Source organism: Cicer arietinum, chromosome 7 (genome assembly GCF_000331145.2).
Source record: "Cicer arietinum cultivar CDC Frontier isolate Library 1 chromosome 7, Cicar.CDCFrontier_v2.0, whole genome shotgun sequence".
NCBI lineage: Eukaryota > Viridiplantae > Streptophyta > Magnoliopsida > Fabales > Fabaceae > Cicer > Cicer arietinum.
The window spans coordinates 28,805,307-28,823,339 of record NC_021166.2 but is presented as its reverse complement, the minus strand read 5'-3'; the positions used below and the strand labels follow the sequence as shown (position 1 = coordinate 28,823,339).

Below are 18,033 nucleotides of genomic sequence, written 5' to 3'. Positions count from 1 at the left end.
TCCCCGATTTAAATGCATCCCTGAGTTGCCTTTCCATCTTTTTTATTATTTTGTGGAGCAAAACATTGTTTTCTTGTAGCAAGCTAAAGTTAAGCTTTAGCTTGAGGGGAGTGTTGTACCATTGCTGCCTTGACGGTTTGTCAATAGGAGGAGGGAGTGTTTGAGTGACATGAGTAGAATCACTGGGTCATTAGGTGGGGGAACAGATGGGCCAGAATCGCTAGTACCTTGTTCATTCGCTATTTCAGATTTAGTTTGGTTATCGTCTTCAGATTGTGAAGATTGACTATTACTACTTTCATCTTGAGCACTATAAGAATTCATCATCAAATCCTTTGCCGATTTGTCATGTTCTTTGTTGTCATCATAAGGAGTCTACTGCTGAGATTGTAGCCTTGCGTTCCGAAGTTTCAATGCTTGAACATTATCAAGAGCAAACTCCACTATCGACCGATGTTTAGGACCAAAAGTTTCAGGCTTAGAAACACCTGAAACCTTGTCAGACTCCTTAGATGCTTTACTATTTGCATCCTGAACCTTTCTTGCAATATCTGCTTCCTTGTCAAAATCATCTTCAGAAGGAACATCTTCCACTACACACCATCGGTATCACTATCATCTCCATGATCAAATTGTTTGTCAACATGCTCGACATCATCCTCAGTACCCAGTCAACGGCTATGAGATGAGTTCCAAACTATGATCCATTGAGTTTCTGAATGGCACTTTCATTGTGGCCCTTGCTTCCGCATAAAACTACCGCCTTTATTGCGGTTTCTATTTTCCTAAAATCTTAGCCACCTTAATTGTGGTCCTTTTGCCGCCTTCATTGCGGTTTCTATTTCATGAAATCTTAGCCACCTTAATTGTGGTCCTTTTGCCGCCTTCATTGCGGTTTCTATTTTGTGAAATCTTAGCCACCTTCATTGTGGTCCTTTTGCCGCCTTCATTGCGGTTCCGCCTTCATTGCGGTTTCTATTTCTTAGCCACCTTCATTGTGGCCCTTTTTGCTGCCTTCATTGCAGCAACTTGAGATTTCTTTTTGGCCTAATTTGCACTCCATATAATTCCTCCCATGACAATCTTGCAGATCTTCTAACTAAAGGGATAAACAGTAGCAACTTTGAAAGAATTGTATTCAAGCTGGGAATGGAGAACACCTATTCACCAGCTTGAGGGGGAGTGTCAAAATATGTTTCTTTTTAATATCCCTCAAGTATAGGGATTTAGTTGAATAGGAGTAATAGTAGGGATTTAGTTGAATAAGAGTAATAGTAGGGATTTAGTTGAATAGGAGTAATAGTAGGGATTCAGTTATATAGGAGTACTAGTAGGGATTTAGTTATATATGAGTAATTATAGGGTTTGGTTGTTTAGTAATCTAGTATAAATATATCTGATGTATTACCAATATTTTTCAAGTTTCAATAAATATAATTTTATTCTAATTCTTGACAAGAATTATAAGCAGTTTTGTCGACGGCGGAAGGCAAAATATCCTCCATTTAAACATGCCATTGCAGCCTATGGCTCTGCCATGGCAGGCATTCCTTCACAAATTTTGCCTATGGCGGTTTTCCAAAAATCCACCAGGCCATGGCTGCCATTTAACAATACTGATTATAAGTCGGTTCATAGTCATATTCTTATCGTGTCTGATATCCCCACTCTTTGAGTCTTAACAATTGCCTCATATACCTCCCTAGTGCAGAAGGAACATGGGTGGATGGATCTCAAATTGGCCTAGAATGTTTTGCTTTTGTTTCTAATTTTGCTGGTTGTGGAGGATGAGGTTGTGGGGGGTGGCAGAGGTCACCCTTAGTGCACTTACTTTAAGAGTTGCAATGACGGAAAAGAGTTTAACGCCAGGAATACCAAAACAATGTGTTGTCTGATGAGATGTTTAAGGAGTTCATGCAGTATAAGTCATAAGAAGCCTCATCCTCAGTCCTTGTTGCTTATGCCAATAATTCTATAGTCTCTCTCTCTTCCAATCCTCATTTATTGGTCCCTAGATTATGGACCCTGATGATTCAAATCATGTGCAAGGAGGAATGCATGATGTCAACTCCTCAAATCAAGGAGTGATATAATAAAAAATAATTGATAGATATCAATAACAAAGGCTAAGAATATTCTAATATTCTTTGACAAAGTCTAAAAGTTGATCTATGAAGGCCAAGTCGATTCACTTTAGTTTTAGGATGTAGGTGTTTTGTTATCTTTATAGATGATGAATTCTCTAGATGTGTGAATTTACTTACATAAGGACATTTAATTATTTGGCGTATTTCAAAATTTTGAGGAAATTCAGAATCAGTTTGGTTGTTCTATTCATATCTTGTGAAGTGATAATGTGAAAGAGTTTTTCTCAACCTCTTTTAGTTCTTATATGGCTGTAAATTAAGTAATGCATCAGTCTTTTTGTCCTCATATTCCTTAACAAAATGGTATTGTCGAGCATAAGCATTCGTTGTATTGTTGAAATAGCAAGTACCATGTGTATAAACACCGATATTCCTTTCATGTTTTCCTCATTCTATGGTACTTTGTCCGCCCTTTGAGGATCCACCTTTCTTCACATTGCTTGTGGAGTCAAAGTTAGCCTTTTAGGTATTGCCACTCTTTGTCTCACTCTTGTCATGTCATCCACTCTATATCCGACCAGTCAGTTGCATCTTCTCCATTAGTCACCTTGTCCATGCTCCTTACAAACTTATCATCATTGTCCATGTCTTGCTGTTAAACTCTTGTTGACCCACCTCCTATAAAAAATTAAGCAACTCTTCTTCAGATCCTGATCCTCCGGACTCATTACATAACCTTCCCATAACACTCACACCACACCTTTGTTATCGACATTTATCTCCCTCACACCATACTACTCACAATCCACATCCTAAGCTATCAACATTTATCTCCCTCACACCATACCTTTGTCTCTGCTCTTTCTTTTGTCACTATTCTATAGTTTCCACATGAAGCTCAGTCTAACCTAGGTTGGTGACAAGCTATGAATAATGAGATGAAATCCTTGGAATCTAATACGACACATAAGTCAAATCTTATCCTTAATGCAAAATGATTTTATCTTTATCCTTTAGTTTCCCTTGTTTTCAAGTATAGAGGAGGGCATGCGATAGATTAAGTAGCCATTTGTGAGAATTGCATCTCCCCAAAAACGTGGAGGTACATTATTGTGAAGGAGCATGGTACGAGCCTTTTCAACTAAGTGTGTGGCTCTTTCTATCATTACCATTTTGTTGAGGAGTATGAGCACATGAGGTCTGATGAAGGATACCTTGTGAATCTCTTTCTATCAGCATTACCATTTTGTTGAGGAGTATGAGCACACCTAGGCAGATATTCACTGTCTGTTGTCAATCTCAATGCGATCCCACCCGTTCTCAAAATCATGGTACATTGGAGAGATTGAATGCGATGCTATCGACCAGTAAAACGCATTCGTCGGCAGCGGCAGTTGCAGCCGGGAATCGCGACCCGCTATTTCCGCACAAGCGTTATCACTTTGCAATATTTTAATTTGGGTACCAAATTGTGTGTTTATTTTCGAGCAAAAAGTTTGAAAGATTGAGAAAACATCTGAGCGGTTTTTCATTAAAAATATCCAAGTGCATCGGGAAAAGTCATCAATAAAAGTAACAATATTGATAACCCAAACATGAAACAACACAATTAAGACCCCAAATATCAAAATGAACTAAAGCAAAAGAAGATGCATCTCTTTTATTGACTCTGTCGGGAATGAAACAGTCTGAGCAATAGAAGCAACATGTGTGGTAGTTTGCATTTGTGCCTTTAGCTTGATGTACTAATTATACTTTATACTCTTGGTAGAAAGGGAGATTAGATCACTTGTGTCAGAGGCCTCAATTTGAGTAACATTCTTCACTTTGGGTGGTGGCAATTGATTAGCTTTGTGCGGCATTGCACTTCAACATGGCCAAAATGGTTGCAATAGTTGTTTTGAGGTCAAGCCTGATTATTTCCACGTCCCCCTCTATCATCTTGTTGATAAGAACTAGAGACGAATGTGGTAGAGTCAACTGGCAAGTTGAAAGATGCATGGGGCTGGAGCAGAAGCTTAAGGGGTCGAAAGACGCAACAATTGTTCGCAAACAATTTCATAAGAGGGAACAGTAGCACTAGAGAGAATTTGATTGCGAACTGAGTCAAGGTCTAGTGTAAGACCGACAAGGGCCTGAACCATAAGTAATTGTCCATGTATGGCATAAGTGGATCAAAGTTAGCAATCAGACTATTAAGTTTACCTATATAGTTTTGCATGTCGTTTTCTTGTTTCTTCATGGAAATAAGATTAGAGACAACGGTGTATAAACGATTGACGTCATTGGAATATGTCTTCTTCTCCTTTGTCCAGACAACATAACACGTCTTAAATAAGCGAAACTGAGATTGAAATTTAACATCAATTGAGAACCAACGAACACTGCATAGAGAAACACCAATCTGTTTGAGCCTTGGCACCGATATCCTTAAACTGTTTGAACAAATGGTGCTCACGACCTTGTCCTTGAAACCAATGTTCAACTGCAGCCGTCCAACCTGTGTAATTGTCAGCACCTGGCAATTTTTCGCAAGGGAATTGAGGAAAGTGTAGTGAAATTGAAAGCGAAAGAGGAGGAAGCAGCAGACTCAGCGCCAGACATGACGAACTATGTGAGGTGAAAGAGAAAAATTTGTTGGAAAATCAGTAATCACCAAAAGTTGAAAATCACCTCGGAATATGACGTAAAACCTTGAGCGACGGCCGATGTTGAAAACTGGTGGCCAGAGAATGTGTCACGCGGGGTGTTGGTGGATGCGTGTGGGACTCACGTGTAGAGGAAGAGTTGGTGCGCGTGCATAAGAGTTTGGCAGAGGGGAAAAGACCGACGTGCTTGTCGGAGGATTGTGCGGTGGTCTGTGATGGTTTTAGATAGTGCGTCGCATTGGAAAAACATCAGCTGGTTGTGGCACAGCTGTAATAGTGTAAAAAAGAAAGAACAAAACTCTGGAGAAAAAATAATGCTGGTTATGGCTCCAAAGCAGCCCTAGGATGAACCACTACTGATATCATGTAAAATGTGATTTCTGTGTTTCTTGTGTGTATAAAACAAGATCACACACCTTTTATTTATAATTATGCTACAATAATTACATTGAATGTCTAAGAAGTTGTATTGACTAGGAATATTCACAATTTACCTAGGAAGCTGTACAATCTAAGAATAATAAAATCATTCACCGAATTCTAACACTTTGAATACTCATTGTACAGAAATAGAATGAATCAATTAGAAATACAGTTTCCCTATTATTTCCTATGATCTCAATTGGTTGAGGTACATGTTGATGGTGATGGATGTTTGGAAATCATCATCAGCGAGAGAAATATGAATTTTGGCATATTTTATCTTTTTAAAATATAGTTTAGCTTAACATACATTTCCAATAGCTTACATGAGAAATTATGATACGAAGCAATTAATGTAGATATTTTATCTCATCTTATCTTTTTTCTTTTCTAAAGGAAATACTTTTGCTTGCTTTTTAAAGTTGAAATTATCATAGTTTTACTTTCTAGAGGTATAATAAGGGTCACTTGTTAAGAATACAAAAGTTGAAATTTTGCATTGAAAAAAAACAAATTTTGACCTTTTAAAAGTTGAATACGCAAATTCTAATGCACTTTTTAATGTAATATTTCTATCTTTAGATACTTAACATGGTGGGGCACTTGTTAGCATTTCCCTAATAAATAATCAATTTCCAAACAGGTAACTCCAGTGACTAAACATCAGCATATTGAGAGAGTGGAACCTCTGGTGCCACAAGTGCAAGCTGAAACATCACAGACGACTAGCACAGTTCATAATTCCCCTCCAAAAGTTGACTTTGCTACGGATCTTTTTGACATGTTGTCTATGGATGCTCCAAACGAAAAGGGCTCAAACGCAGCTGATGCTAGTGCTGACGATGATAACAACTGGGCAGGTTTTCAGAGTACGTTCTCAGTTTACTTTATTAAATACAACTAGATGATGACCCGCATGATGTGTGGATATAATTTATTTGCAATGGTGAGATCTAATATTATAACGAATCAAAATAAGTGCATGTTTAGTTTCGTGGTGGGATTGACCAAATCACGGTGAACCACCATGATTTTGCTGGAGCTACACTTTGTAGCTTTTGGAAAATCATGGTGGCTCGCCGTGATTTGCTAGTCCCACCGTGAAACCAAACATGCACTAGATGTATGAAGATTATGATAAACAATTAATCTGTTATTAAAATAGTTATGTCTTTGACTCAAGAGTATAATATTGCGCATATATTATTTACATTTTAAACTGAACCCAATCTCAAGGAACTTATGTTTTTTGTAGATATATTTTTTTTGAGAGAATATATGCCTAATCTCTTTCCTAGATAATATGATATTTTATAATTTAAAAATATCATCACAACAAACACAGGTCTCCAAGGATTTGGTGCTATTTGCTAAATGTATCCATTTTCATAGTTACTTTTGATTCATTTTGGTTTAGAGAATATTGTCCTGTCATTAATAGACTCATATATATGTTATATGTCTATGAATTAAATGACATACCTTGGCTTTATAATCTTGCAACTATCTTGTTAGTTACACATCATGTTCTCATTTGTTTTTTGATTGGCGTACTGTAGGTTCTCATATACATGCATGTAAACTAGGAAAACTATAAACAATGACATGTATGTGAATGTTTCGTATGAGAATACTAAAAAAATGGATAAAAACAATTACAACTTTTTTATATCAATTTGTAGATTGAATAAAATTTTAAAATGGAGAAGGCCTAAAAATGGTTTTAAAAATTGTGTTGATATAGTAAACAAATTACGATTGAATAGAATTTCTATGTTATGTAAAGCCTTAAATTATGATCTATATGTAATGGAAGATCCATTGATATGATGGTGTAAATGTGTTCTGATAAAACAGATTTATAAAAGTTTTAATGTTTAATGGGAATTATCATATGTTTTAATGCTTGTTTCATGATGGAAAAAAGAGTAGACAAAAGTGTAGGTAGAGATGCAAGGGGTTTAGGGAATAATCGGTGAGGTATAGAGAAAATATAGATGAATTGTTTGAATGTCGTGGGAAAGTAGGTGATTAGGTGACAATCAATTCATCCGCGACTCTTTATATTATAATAGATCTTAGATATGGGAGCCACAGCACGAAAGTGTTTTCAGACATTGTTTTTGAGGATTTGGAGATGCTTCTAATGATCCTTTTGTATTGCTATAATTGTTGTCTGTTGCAGGTGCTGGAGAGACATCGACGGCTGAGAAAACTGACACTGGGAAATCAGTTGAGAGTACACCCCAGCTCACCTCTGGAATTGAGGATCTATTTAAAGACTCATCTTCAGTGACGCCAAGTTCTGCTCTTGAAAAACCACAAAAGGATGTAAAAAATGATATTATGAGCCTCTTTGAAAAGGTTAGTGCAATGCTTTTTAAGATTGTGACCACATTCTATGACTTGATATGGTTAGTGTTATTTATTGAGTTCTGTTACTTCCTATGAGACATTACGGGTGAATTTAGCTGTTGATCTCTATCTGTAGAAGAGTTGTTTTGTTTTGGTATGTCCATATCATTTTACCTGACCCAATAAATGGGATATATGCAGACCAATATAGTGTCGCCATTTGCTATGCATCAACAGCAATTGGCTATGCTGGCCCAGCAACAGTCTCTTCTAATGGCTGCTGCTGTTAAATCTGCCAATGGGGATTCCAAATATCCTGCCAATGTACAGCAACCTGGTTCCAATGTTCCTGTTCAAAGTTGGCCAGCTGGAAGCTATCCAATTCCTGGAGTAATGCCCATAGGTGGTCAGGCTGATTTGCAGAAACTTATGCAGGTAATAATCTACGTAAGCTTTAAGTTAATTGATTAATGATTGTTCTTATATGTTCTGCAATTTATTTCTCTTCTTCCTTCCGGGTCAGACAATGAACATGACTTCGGCGCATCCAGCAGGGAGCTCAGTTCAGTATCCACCGTCTAGGTACGCCACAAGTCTGTGTATTTAAAGCCTGTTAAATTTCAGTATAGATAGCTAATAAGGATTGATCTGAGTGTGGCCTGATCTTGCTGCATAGAATTTTGAGCAATCTTATGTTTGGTGCCAATCAGAAGGAAATATGTTCGACAAATCAATATATAGAGCATAGACTGGTATGAAAAGGCTATCTATGGGCTTCTTTTTTCCATTGAGTCTATGACTTTCAAAAGTTGATACTCTTATTTATTTTTCTTTCACTGTGAGGGTTGATCCCACTAGCATTGGAATAACATTAATATTAATTAGCTGTAGATTTTGCTGCCCAATATGCCACTTTAAATTTGAGAACCCATGCTAAAGATACAATTTGCCAGGATTATAGATTGGGAAGGTGACATTATTGACTGAAGACCATGTTTCATAGTGTGTTAATCCTTGTAACAAATAGTATCTCGTCCTTTCATTTAGTCGTATTTTTGGTTAACTAAGTTGCCAATTGTTGCAGTTATTTTACGATGGCGCAAGTTGCTCCAGTTAATGGCACGACAACATCGAGTAAACCTCAGTCAGCAACTCCGGTATCATCAACCACTACACAAACGGCGAATGATTATGATTTTTCCTCATTAACACAAGGAATGTTTGCGAAACCCTGATTGGCCGCAATGTCATATATACCACGGAAAATTAGTTGAAGTTACAGAAAAGTGGAGTTGCTTCTTCACCTTTCCCTTGACTCGTCATTGGGTTGTAAACCATTTGTAGAGATATTGAGCTAGTTCAATTTTTTTCTCTATTTTTGATATGAAATTTTCTCTCTTGTTCTGGTGATTGCATAATTTGTATCAATAGGTGTATTCACAATAAAATTCAGTGTTATTATTATATGGCCCTGTATTTCCTTCCGTCTGTATCTTCCGGGTGTTTGGTCTTTTTTCACCACGTTGTACAAAAACATGTCCAATTATATTTCAAATATTGAAGTTTCGTAATTGTTAATTATTCTCGGTGCTGTGCACACACAATGAGAATATGTGAAATATCCATAATACTCTTTAATTAGAGGTTTTGACTCTCAAGTAGATTTATTAGGATAAATTAGTAGCTAATAAATCTAATAAGAAATCATGTGCTTATACTAGAGGTTTTGTAATATTTACTGCTTATGCATCTAATAAGAAATCATGTGGTTATACTAGGTCTTACTCAATAATGTATATGGTGCCATATTAAGTAAGTGACTACCTAAAAACTTTTCTTTAAATCTCAAATGAATTATTTTCATCTTTCTTAAATGAATGCTAAGGATAAACAACTAGTAGTTCACCATTTGGAGGGATAACTCAAATACTAAAATCAAAATTTACTTATATTTTAGGAACAAAAACCTATAAAGTGTTGAAGATATGAAAGTATAAGAAGTTTTTTAAAGGGAACAAAGTCAAAATTTGCTAGTTTACATGAAACAAAAACATATTCATCCAATATTTTACTAAAAAATCATATATATTAAATAATGATGCAAGAAATTTAAATGAATCCAACAAGTTTTTATTTGAACTGCATATGGTACTACTTTTAATTTTTTAGCAACAACAACAAATGTGTCAGCAGCAAATTTTCAGAGGTTGCCTTAATTTTGCTTTGTTGAGTTGGTAAATGGTTTGCACAGAGTGGGTCTCTGGCGCACTTCAAAAGTCACACCTCTTCATGAAATTTACATCATCCAAAAGCATCAGAGTATTGAAACTATGAGAGTCAAGAGGAAAGATTCCCTCTCATTTTAATTTATCTTTTAAGAGTAATAAACAGATGTATGATATAATAATATACAATTTTTTTTGAGGAAAACATATAATATTCACATTTAACTATTTCAAGTGAAAGATCACACTATATGTTAAAAGAGCCATGAGGTTTTCTACATTGCCATTGTGGCTGGGAAGAGCCTATCTAGGAAAGTATATACACCACCTCCTAGCAGCATTGCTCCGCTGTTCGATGATCGAATCGTGGCATACATCAGAAACATGTAAAGAAATGAATAAGTTATCCAATTAGGAAATAGATACTGTGAAACTATCAGAGTGTGATGCTGTGTATGGAAAACACAAGTGCAACCTTAAAATGCATATTGAAAGTTCAAATTAAAAAATTACCTTATAGGATTGATCCACGACGAGTACTTGCGAAATGAAAGCAAGCTCTGTCAATATTGATTTGAATCAGAAACACTGTTTTCAATGAGAGATCTATATCTTAAGGTTATTATTATTCTATAAAACAGAAAAAATCATGTATGAACCTGTAACGCCCCAGCGAAAGAAGCAGCCAAAAGTAAGGGAGAAATGTATCCCGTTGTGTAAGTCAAAAGCAAGCTACCTCCAATCACTGGATTCTGTCAAGAAATCACCATTTCCATAATTTGTATAACATTGATTTAATATGCAAGTTAAAAAGCAAATACACAATTAAATATTGCGCAATGATGTACATATATTACTTGAAATGCAGAAAAACTGCTTGATCAAATATTTTATGCACCTGAAAGCCATTTTTCATTGTGGACTTGGGTGCAAAGATATCCTAAATTTTTAAAATACTACAAACATATTGTCATGTTTACTTCTTTTTTTTTATTTTTTATTTATTTATTTTCATTGATAAAATAAACATTGGAGAAGGTATTATGGAAGTTTTAAAAAATACATTTCAAAGTTAGATTGAATATTTTTGAAAATTCTGAAAAATCTAAAAACATTGTTTTTAGTGTTTTTGAGAATGCATTCTCTCTAGTTAGCTTTTATCCTCAGTCTATCACAATTGAAAAGGAAAATGCACAACTAAAAGTCCTTCCAGCCGTAAACAAGGTAAAAAATGAAAATGTTGTTAGAAAGTAAACAGACCCTAAGTTACTTGACCTATTAGATTTTAAATAGTACAAATTAGCCTGCTCAGTTTTTAATCTGATAAACTGAAACTAACGAGAACATAACACTGGTTTACACTTGGTTTTTATTTTCTAACACAGCAAATAAATGTTGCCAGCAAGAAGCAATATTGGTTACTAAAAGGAAGTACCTTGGATGCAGCGACATATCCAAGAAGGGTAGCCAGAACAGGTGTACTGCAGGGTGAGGCAGCTAATGCAAATGTAAGCCCAGCTAAGTATGCTTGAACACCTAAGAGTAAGAATTCCTTCATGTAAAATGATCTGCATTCAAATACATAATGAAAGAACTATAATTCATTCTGACATAAGAGCATTGACTTACTTGATGGAAAATTGGCGGCCACTGAACGTGGATCAAAACTGTCAAAAAATGAGGGGAGCTGTAATTCAATGATCTGCAAAAATTTCTCAAGGTGAACAAGAGACAAAAATACAGCAAAAAGTCCAGTCAAGGAAATTTTTATAGTTGATTAACTTTTGAAAACTTTTTTAAGTTTGTCAATTTCTTAATCTGAAAAGCTTCGTAATTACTAGAACGTCTGCTTGTAAGACATACACAGCACTCATCAGACTATCTCTGCGGAAAATACACTATAGGAAACTACCAAGAGCTTAAAGTAACTAATGTAAAAGTAACTATGTCGTCGGTAAATTATAAGACTGCTTTTACAGGCCTAAAAAATTGTAATTCTTTACACAAAATGGTTTCGAATAAATTAAGTGAACAACACTGGCAACTGAGTTATATTATGAATGTAGTTGTAACCACAAACAAATTAAACAAAATAAGAAAATTGACAGCACAGACTTGGAAGTTTGTCGCCTTTTAGAATATAGAGGGGTGTGGAAGAGAAATAGTTTGAGTACCTCGAGAAGGTTGAGACCCATAATTACAGCCAAACCAGAAGCAGCCAAAGGTAATCCTTGGCCAATCTGTCCATAAGCCTTTCCTGCAAATGATGCTCCTACACCCAGCAGTGCTAATGTGGTTGCAAGACCCAAGGAAAATGCTACGGAATCTCCAATGACCTGATAGGAAGAAGACCCTATTCTTAGTGAGGATTCAGTCTCTGTATGTGTCTATGTGTGGCATGAGACACTAATAAACATAATTTATCCAAAACAAAGGAATTACTACAACAAGTGGAGGAAATGATGCCTATGAGAAAATTCATACATGAAATGTTATAGGTCTTGGCGACATCCTCAATTATGCAGCTTAATGAACAATTTTTATTTTATTTTTTAAAATTGGGGAAGAAGGAAATCATTATTAAGTATAGTAGCACTAATTCATTTTACAACCATCCTGAAGGAAATTTAAACTCCGTCTCATAAAGTTATAAGGCCAAACTCTTACACCACTGAACTAACACCTCATTGATAGTTTAATAGACAAAATTTATACCGTGCAGATAGGAAATAGAAGGCCTCAAGAGACCAAACATCCAAGCATTTAATATACAAACTCTGTTCTAAAGAAAGCCTGTCCTGAAGAGCAATACACTGGTTGTAAAAATGCTGCCAAATACAAGAACCTTTTACCTTAGCAAAAACCTAGAGGACTAGAAACCTACACTCTCCTAAGTAATATTGCCTAATGACATATCCCTTACTACATTAGTATTCAGAAAAAGTAATCAGAGAAAATCAATCTTCAAATAGGGTCATAAAAAGAGATAAGAGGAATAATGTCACATTTAAAGTAACACGGATGGCAAGAAATTACCTCTGCTCTGCTTTTACCAGAGCCAAATGCTCCTGTCATAATATTCCATCAGATTTAGGCATTTTAAAAAGCTTTTGATACTAAAAGTGCAATAAAGCAGCATGCTTACCAATGTAACCGAGAGTCAGTGGTAACACACTAAGTGTACAGGGAGAAAGGCTGGTTACAAGTCCTGCCCCATAAATTACAGCCAAACTGTAAAGTTGAATAAAAAGCAGATAAAAAAAAACCATAAACACAGGTTTCCAATTATTAGGGTAAAGGATAGAAATTTTAAAGAATGTTCAGAGGAATTTATAGTGCACCTAGTGAAACTGAGGGAAGATAGTTGGTCCAGAACTGCTTCATTGGCCTGTTGTCCCGCTGAAAATAAAATGCCTCCAAACCAGTCGCCGACACTTCCATCAGCCAAAGCAAAAACAGAACCTACCATTTCCTGATTCATAAACACAATTCTTTTTCCTGAGATCTATACAATGACTATCACTTGGATACATAGTGTTTGTCACCATTAATTGAATCTTATTATGAATCATAACATACAGTGCCAATAAATATCAGACATTTATAAGTAAAAACAAGTGCTATAGTAAAAAAATAAGTTGATATATTAGTTGTAATCGTAGTTGGTGTGCAATACCATTACTGCTGCTATCATTAATGTTTTATGGGTTATATGGTTTAGCAGAAACCAAGTCAAGTTCAATAACAATCTTTTCTTTTCAGCAGGCTACTTCCTTGATTAGTTCAAATCTTTCGTTCTCTGGCAACTTTAGCTCTAGGAAAATGTCCTTTTCAGACACCGATTCTCACGTGCTTCAAGCCTCTCCATCAAAGGCGACCTTCCTTCTGCCCCTAAAATTAGACAGGTTATTTGGCAATCTCCTGCTTATAATGTTATCAAATGTAACACTGATGGTGCTGCTAGAGGTTGGCTGGATCCTGATACTTGTGGTGGTAGTTTTCTGGACCATAATGCTTCTATTTTAGGCTGCTTTGCGGCTCAATTGGGTAATCACAACGCTTTTGTGTTGAGCTTATGGCAGCCATTTATACAATTGAGATTGCTTCTGATAAAGGTCGGAACAATATGTGGTTGGAGTGTGGCAGATTTCAAGAATATAAATATTGTCCCCTGGAAGCTTAAAAATAGATGGTGCAATTGTTTTAACTTGACTTCTCGTATGAGCTTCTATTGCTCTCATATTAATAGAGAAGGAAATGTTTGTACTGACAGAGTAGCAGACTTCTACCCAAGCTTTCATTTGGTAGAGTTAAGTCCCTTCTTTCATTCAAGAGGAGTGTTTTAGAAGTAGAAATCAATTTCCAAATTTCAGATTTTTCTAATGTACCCTTTTTTTCTAGGTTTGTTTGTTTTTCATTTTGCTCACTTCCTAATAGATCTAGCTTTTGCTTCCTCGCACTGCACTCTTTTTTCCTTCACCAAAGTTTTATTCCTTTGGGTTTTCTTGGTAAGGTTTTTTACGAGACAGTTGCTATTCTCGCACACTATTATTACCTTGGGTATTGGTCTAGTCTCCCCAAGCTTTATTTTCCCTCTTTTCATTTTAATATACCTTTTAGGGTGCTGCAAATGATAGGTGATATTTGGGATGCCAAATTAACCATATGATGCTCTTGCACTCTTTCTCTTTTTGGCTTAAAATAAGAAATTCAAGATTCAAAGAATTAAATCAAATGACATAAAAAAAGTGGCTAGGTATACAAAGTTGACAACAAAAAGTGGCTGAGTACACTACATTTAAGTAGACATTCATTAGAATGAATTGAGAGTCGTCATAGTAAATTAGGATTCATCATAATGAATCAGGATTCAAGATCAGATTTGTGTCCAAAATTGATACACCTTAGAGATTTGTGTCGAGTGGATTTAGTTTTGTATTGAATCAAGGTATGAGTTACATGTATCGTAAGATACTGATAACCATGTTTGTCACAATTTATAGCACAAAGACTGATTTGTACAATATAGACTTTCAAAGGTTGTTCACATAGTAACCTCATTCAACAAGCTTTCCTAGTTATCACTGGCTTACAAAAGCTAGCAACCTGAGGTTTCATTTCACAAAAGAAATAAAAGGAAGCGGAAAGAGTCACTCATGCACTATCTCCTTAATTTCTTGTTTGGTTGCACAGTATTTGTGGTTTACTAGATCGTTATATGTCAGCATTTTCTGTGACTTTGATAAAAAAAACTACACCCGTAATAAACAAGTAAAAAGGAACATTGAAAAGAGCCAAGAACTCTATAAGATATTAATGCATAGAGCCATAGAAACATCTCAAGATTCTCACCAACAAAGTTATTTGTACTTACAGCTTTTGCGGTGACTGGAGCAACCAACTGTGCCACTGAAAACATTAGAAATTTGAAAAAAATGCCAATTAGTAACACAATAAAAAATGAAGCGGCGTGTTATATATCACTTACATGTCATCCAAACAGATGCTATGGATTTTTCCAAATTTTAGTTCATATCTTAATCATTTGAATTGGTCTTCAAGAGGATCATTTATAAGTCACCAGGGCCAAATTGCAATCGGAACCAGCATAAAAAGTTGATGCAATAGGAAAAGGAAACATCCCAAAATGAGATTAAAATACAAAAATTGATCAAATAACACAATTACACAACATCTATAACAATATATAAAGGCAATAGCCTTTTTTGGAGTTGCTTTTTATCATGAGAGTTTCTTCTCTAACCCCCAATGCTCTCCGGAATGGCCAATCCGCAGGTGCATTTTGGAGGCTTTTGAGAAGATAGGGTGTGGAAGAAGAAGCTACCTTTTATCATTCCAATTCTACCCTAGTAAAATAATGGTTATTACAACTTACAATCCACTAAACAATTTTATATTTACATGTATATTGGATTAGTTTACTAAGTATAAACAACTTATACTAAAACAAAATTATCTAAAAAACAGGCCCGTCTGGAGACTAGTCCTGTGATAAATTAAACTGATACAGTAATATAAAATCCACACTTAACATAGTTTAAGAAACAATGATCATTACCTGTCATGCCACCAATGAGTGTCATGATACTATTGCCATCAATCTTCCACTTTGACTCAAGACAATTTTCATGTTCAGTTGGTTTTTTAATCGTACTGGTGGGAACAATATACCTGCCTATTACCAGAAGGTAAAAAATAAAAATAAAAAAGAACAAAAATGAAACATCTCCAAAGTAAGAACTTTGAACTTGGATTTGGAAGAATTTATTTACAATTTATTTGAGTTTATCTTACGCTATAAACATTCTGTAAGTATTTGTAGAACTTATGAAATTGCCTATGACTTTTCACTTTTCATTGGTGCTAATTTCACCCCTGTTTTTTTATTTCCCAGTTCAGTAAACTGAATTCGCGTTCACGTAACCTATTTAGATATAACCCAAAAAGATCAAAGTGAAACTAACAAACGTGTTCACTTTTCAGCTTATTTTAATAGGCTTTTGAAGATACTTTATAAAAATAGCATATTACAACCTATATACCTTGTTTAGCTAACAAAACTTGAAAACGAACAAAGACATTAAAATGAAACAAAACGAGAAAATTGAAATAAGATGCAAATTCGGATGCTTACTACCATGGTGAGTATGACGGTTGAGATTAGAGTTTTCAATTCTGCAAGATTGAAGGCGAAGACCGTAATTGTTGCAGTAGCTCATACTAAAACTCATGTCAAGTTTGAGAGGAGAGTGATTTTTGTTAGCGTTGGAAATTGGAACACGGTACAGAACCGATGAAGTTGTGGCAGTTATCTATGTTTCGTTGCCTGTCTTAATTTGAACATTTTTTTCATTTTAAAAAATAGTAAATATCTAATTTGGTATGTTATTATGTTGAGCTGTATCTAGTCTCTAACTTCATCCAAATTTCAAAATAGTTTATATTTTTTTTTAATATTAAACAATTTTTTATTTTTAAACATTGTTATGTGATTTTAACAATATTCGAGATTAAATTGATATATTTTAATTTAGTTATATATCAAGTAAAAAAATCATAGAATTTTAAAATTTTAAATATGAACTATTTTAACTTAGTTAGTCTCTAATTTAATTAACATTAAAAAAACTTAGAGTTAAAACTTTGATGAAATTAAAGATTAAATTGATATAATTTAACAAAGTCAGAGATCAAACTAGATATTTACTCTTAAGAAAATATAAATATCATAAAAAAATTTCATACATCTTAAATTCAAATCCCATTTAATAATATAGATATTCTTTAAATTGAACTAAACTAAGTATTAACTCGAATGCTTCTATTCTACACATAAATAGATTAGATGAACTAATATTTAAAATAAAAACCACTTAAAATATCAAGAACATTGACAACTACTGAAATAGATATGAATTAAAAAAAAAAGCCTAAAGATATAGATATAGTTGAGAGGGAAATAAATAAACACATAAGGGAGAAACAAATTATACATGAAACAGATTAGTACAACACACACAAATTTGACTTTTAAAATGTGAGTAAATAAGAGTTAATATTGTAAGCTCACAATTGGTCATGTACATATAATATATTTATTTATTAATAGTTAATATTATTTATTTTAGAGAAATTTAATCCAGTACAACACCCATGTTCTTTTAAAAATTTGAAAATTATATATTTTTTCGTTTGAGTCTTTGGTATATGGAATAAAAGTGATAGCTACAGTCTCAAGTGCGTTAAAAGCTGAAGTGTAGGAATGATGATAATGAATTATGACAACCACATGCAATGATGATAGTCTTAAGCAGAATTGAGAAGATGCAACAAATTGGACATGTAGACAATGATTCAAGGAAACTTCACTGATCTTTGCGATTGACTTCGATCTTGTAACTTGATCTGAGTTACTTGAGAGTAACCAAATGATGGTTCTTCATCAGGAGCGGACCTCTATCATTTTGTCACTTCCTTATGGGCCCCACATATCTCGTCATGTACTTCAACTAAGGACAGATATGCCTCATCATGATTTAAACATCTATGTTTCCATCGATACAATGTTTCTCCTAACCACACAAACTTAGGGGCTTGATTTTTTAAGCTCTTATGTGCACTCATGTTAGGATCTTTCAAATATTTAATTATTAGCATTCTCTAGTCATTTCTGGTGGTGTCGTTAACCATAACATATATATCTCTTGTGCATTGGTTATAAAACTTCATGTATTTTGACAAAGTGGTCTAAGCCTCGTGATTAGATTCTCTTTG

The 18,033-nt window shown here is 34.7% G+C and overlaps 2 protein-coding genes across 6 annotated transcripts in view; one reads left to right on the top strand and one right to left on the bottom strand.

Moving 5' to 3' along the window:
• LOC140918915 (ADP-ribosylation factor GTPase-activating protein AGD5-like) overlaps positions 1–8,997 on the top strand; it is a 14,799-nt gene extending 5,802 nt beyond the window's left edge. For both annotated transcript variants that reach the window (XM_073363905.1, XM_073363907.1), the window contains 5 exons: positions 5,802–6,027; positions 7,344–7,522; positions 7,715–7,948; positions 8,037–8,095; positions 8,598–8,997. In XM_073363905.1, the coding sequence (XP_073220006.1) occupies positions 5,802–6,027; positions 7,344–7,522; positions 7,715–7,948; positions 8,037–8,095; positions 8,598–8,748 (849 nt within the window). In that variant the 3' untranslated portion in view covers positions 8,749–8,997. The remainder of the gene's footprint in view (positions 1–5,801; positions 6,028–7,343; positions 7,523–7,714; positions 7,949–8,036; positions 8,096–8,597) is intronic.
• An 838-nt stretch (positions 8,998–9,835) lies between these two features.
• Positions 9,836–16,608, bottom strand: LOC101493631 (cytochrome c-type biogenesis ccda-like chloroplastic protein 1). Of its 4 annotated transcripts, none has more exons than XM_004516393.4 (12): positions 16,394–16,607; positions 15,818–15,934; positions 15,113–15,147; positions 13,080–13,210; positions 12,884–12,969; positions 12,775–12,806; positions 11,913–12,074; positions 11,368–11,440; positions 11,174–11,274; positions 10,398–10,490; positions 10,252–10,298; positions 9,836–10,086 (listed from the first exon to the last, which is right to left on the bottom strand). In XM_004516393.4, the coding sequence occupies exons 1-12, from the start codon at positions 16,488–16,490 to the stop codon at positions 10,014–10,016; spliced, it is 1,047 nt and encodes a 348-aa protein (XP_004516450.1). In that variant the 5' UTR covers positions 16,491–16,607; the 3' UTR covers positions 9,836–10,013. The 4 variants fall into 4 exon arrangements, with proteins under 4 accessions (XP_004516450.1, XP_004516451.1, XP_073220009.1 ...); XM_004516394.4 differs by having other exon boundaries at positions 16,397–16,605; XM_073363908.1 differs by lacking the exon at positions 15,818–15,934 and having other exon boundaries at positions 16,397–16,608.
• Between the last annotated feature and the right edge of the window lie 1,425 nt (positions 16,609–18,033).

Bases quoted from the DNA above. Each gene is read 5' to 3' on its own strand.
- LOC101493631 (XM_004516393.4), bottom strand. From the start codon at position 16,490: ATGAGTTTTAGTATGAGCTACTGCAACAATTACGGTCTTCGCCTTCAA. The intron at 11,441-11,912 runs GTACTCAAACTA...AAATTTTTGCAG, and splicing joins TGGGTCTCAACCTTCTCGAG to ATCATTGAATTACAGCTCCC. The intron at 10,491-11,173 runs GTACTTCCTTTT...ATTTCTTGACAG, and splicing joins GATATGTCGCTGCATCCAAG to AATCCAGTGATTGGAGGTAG.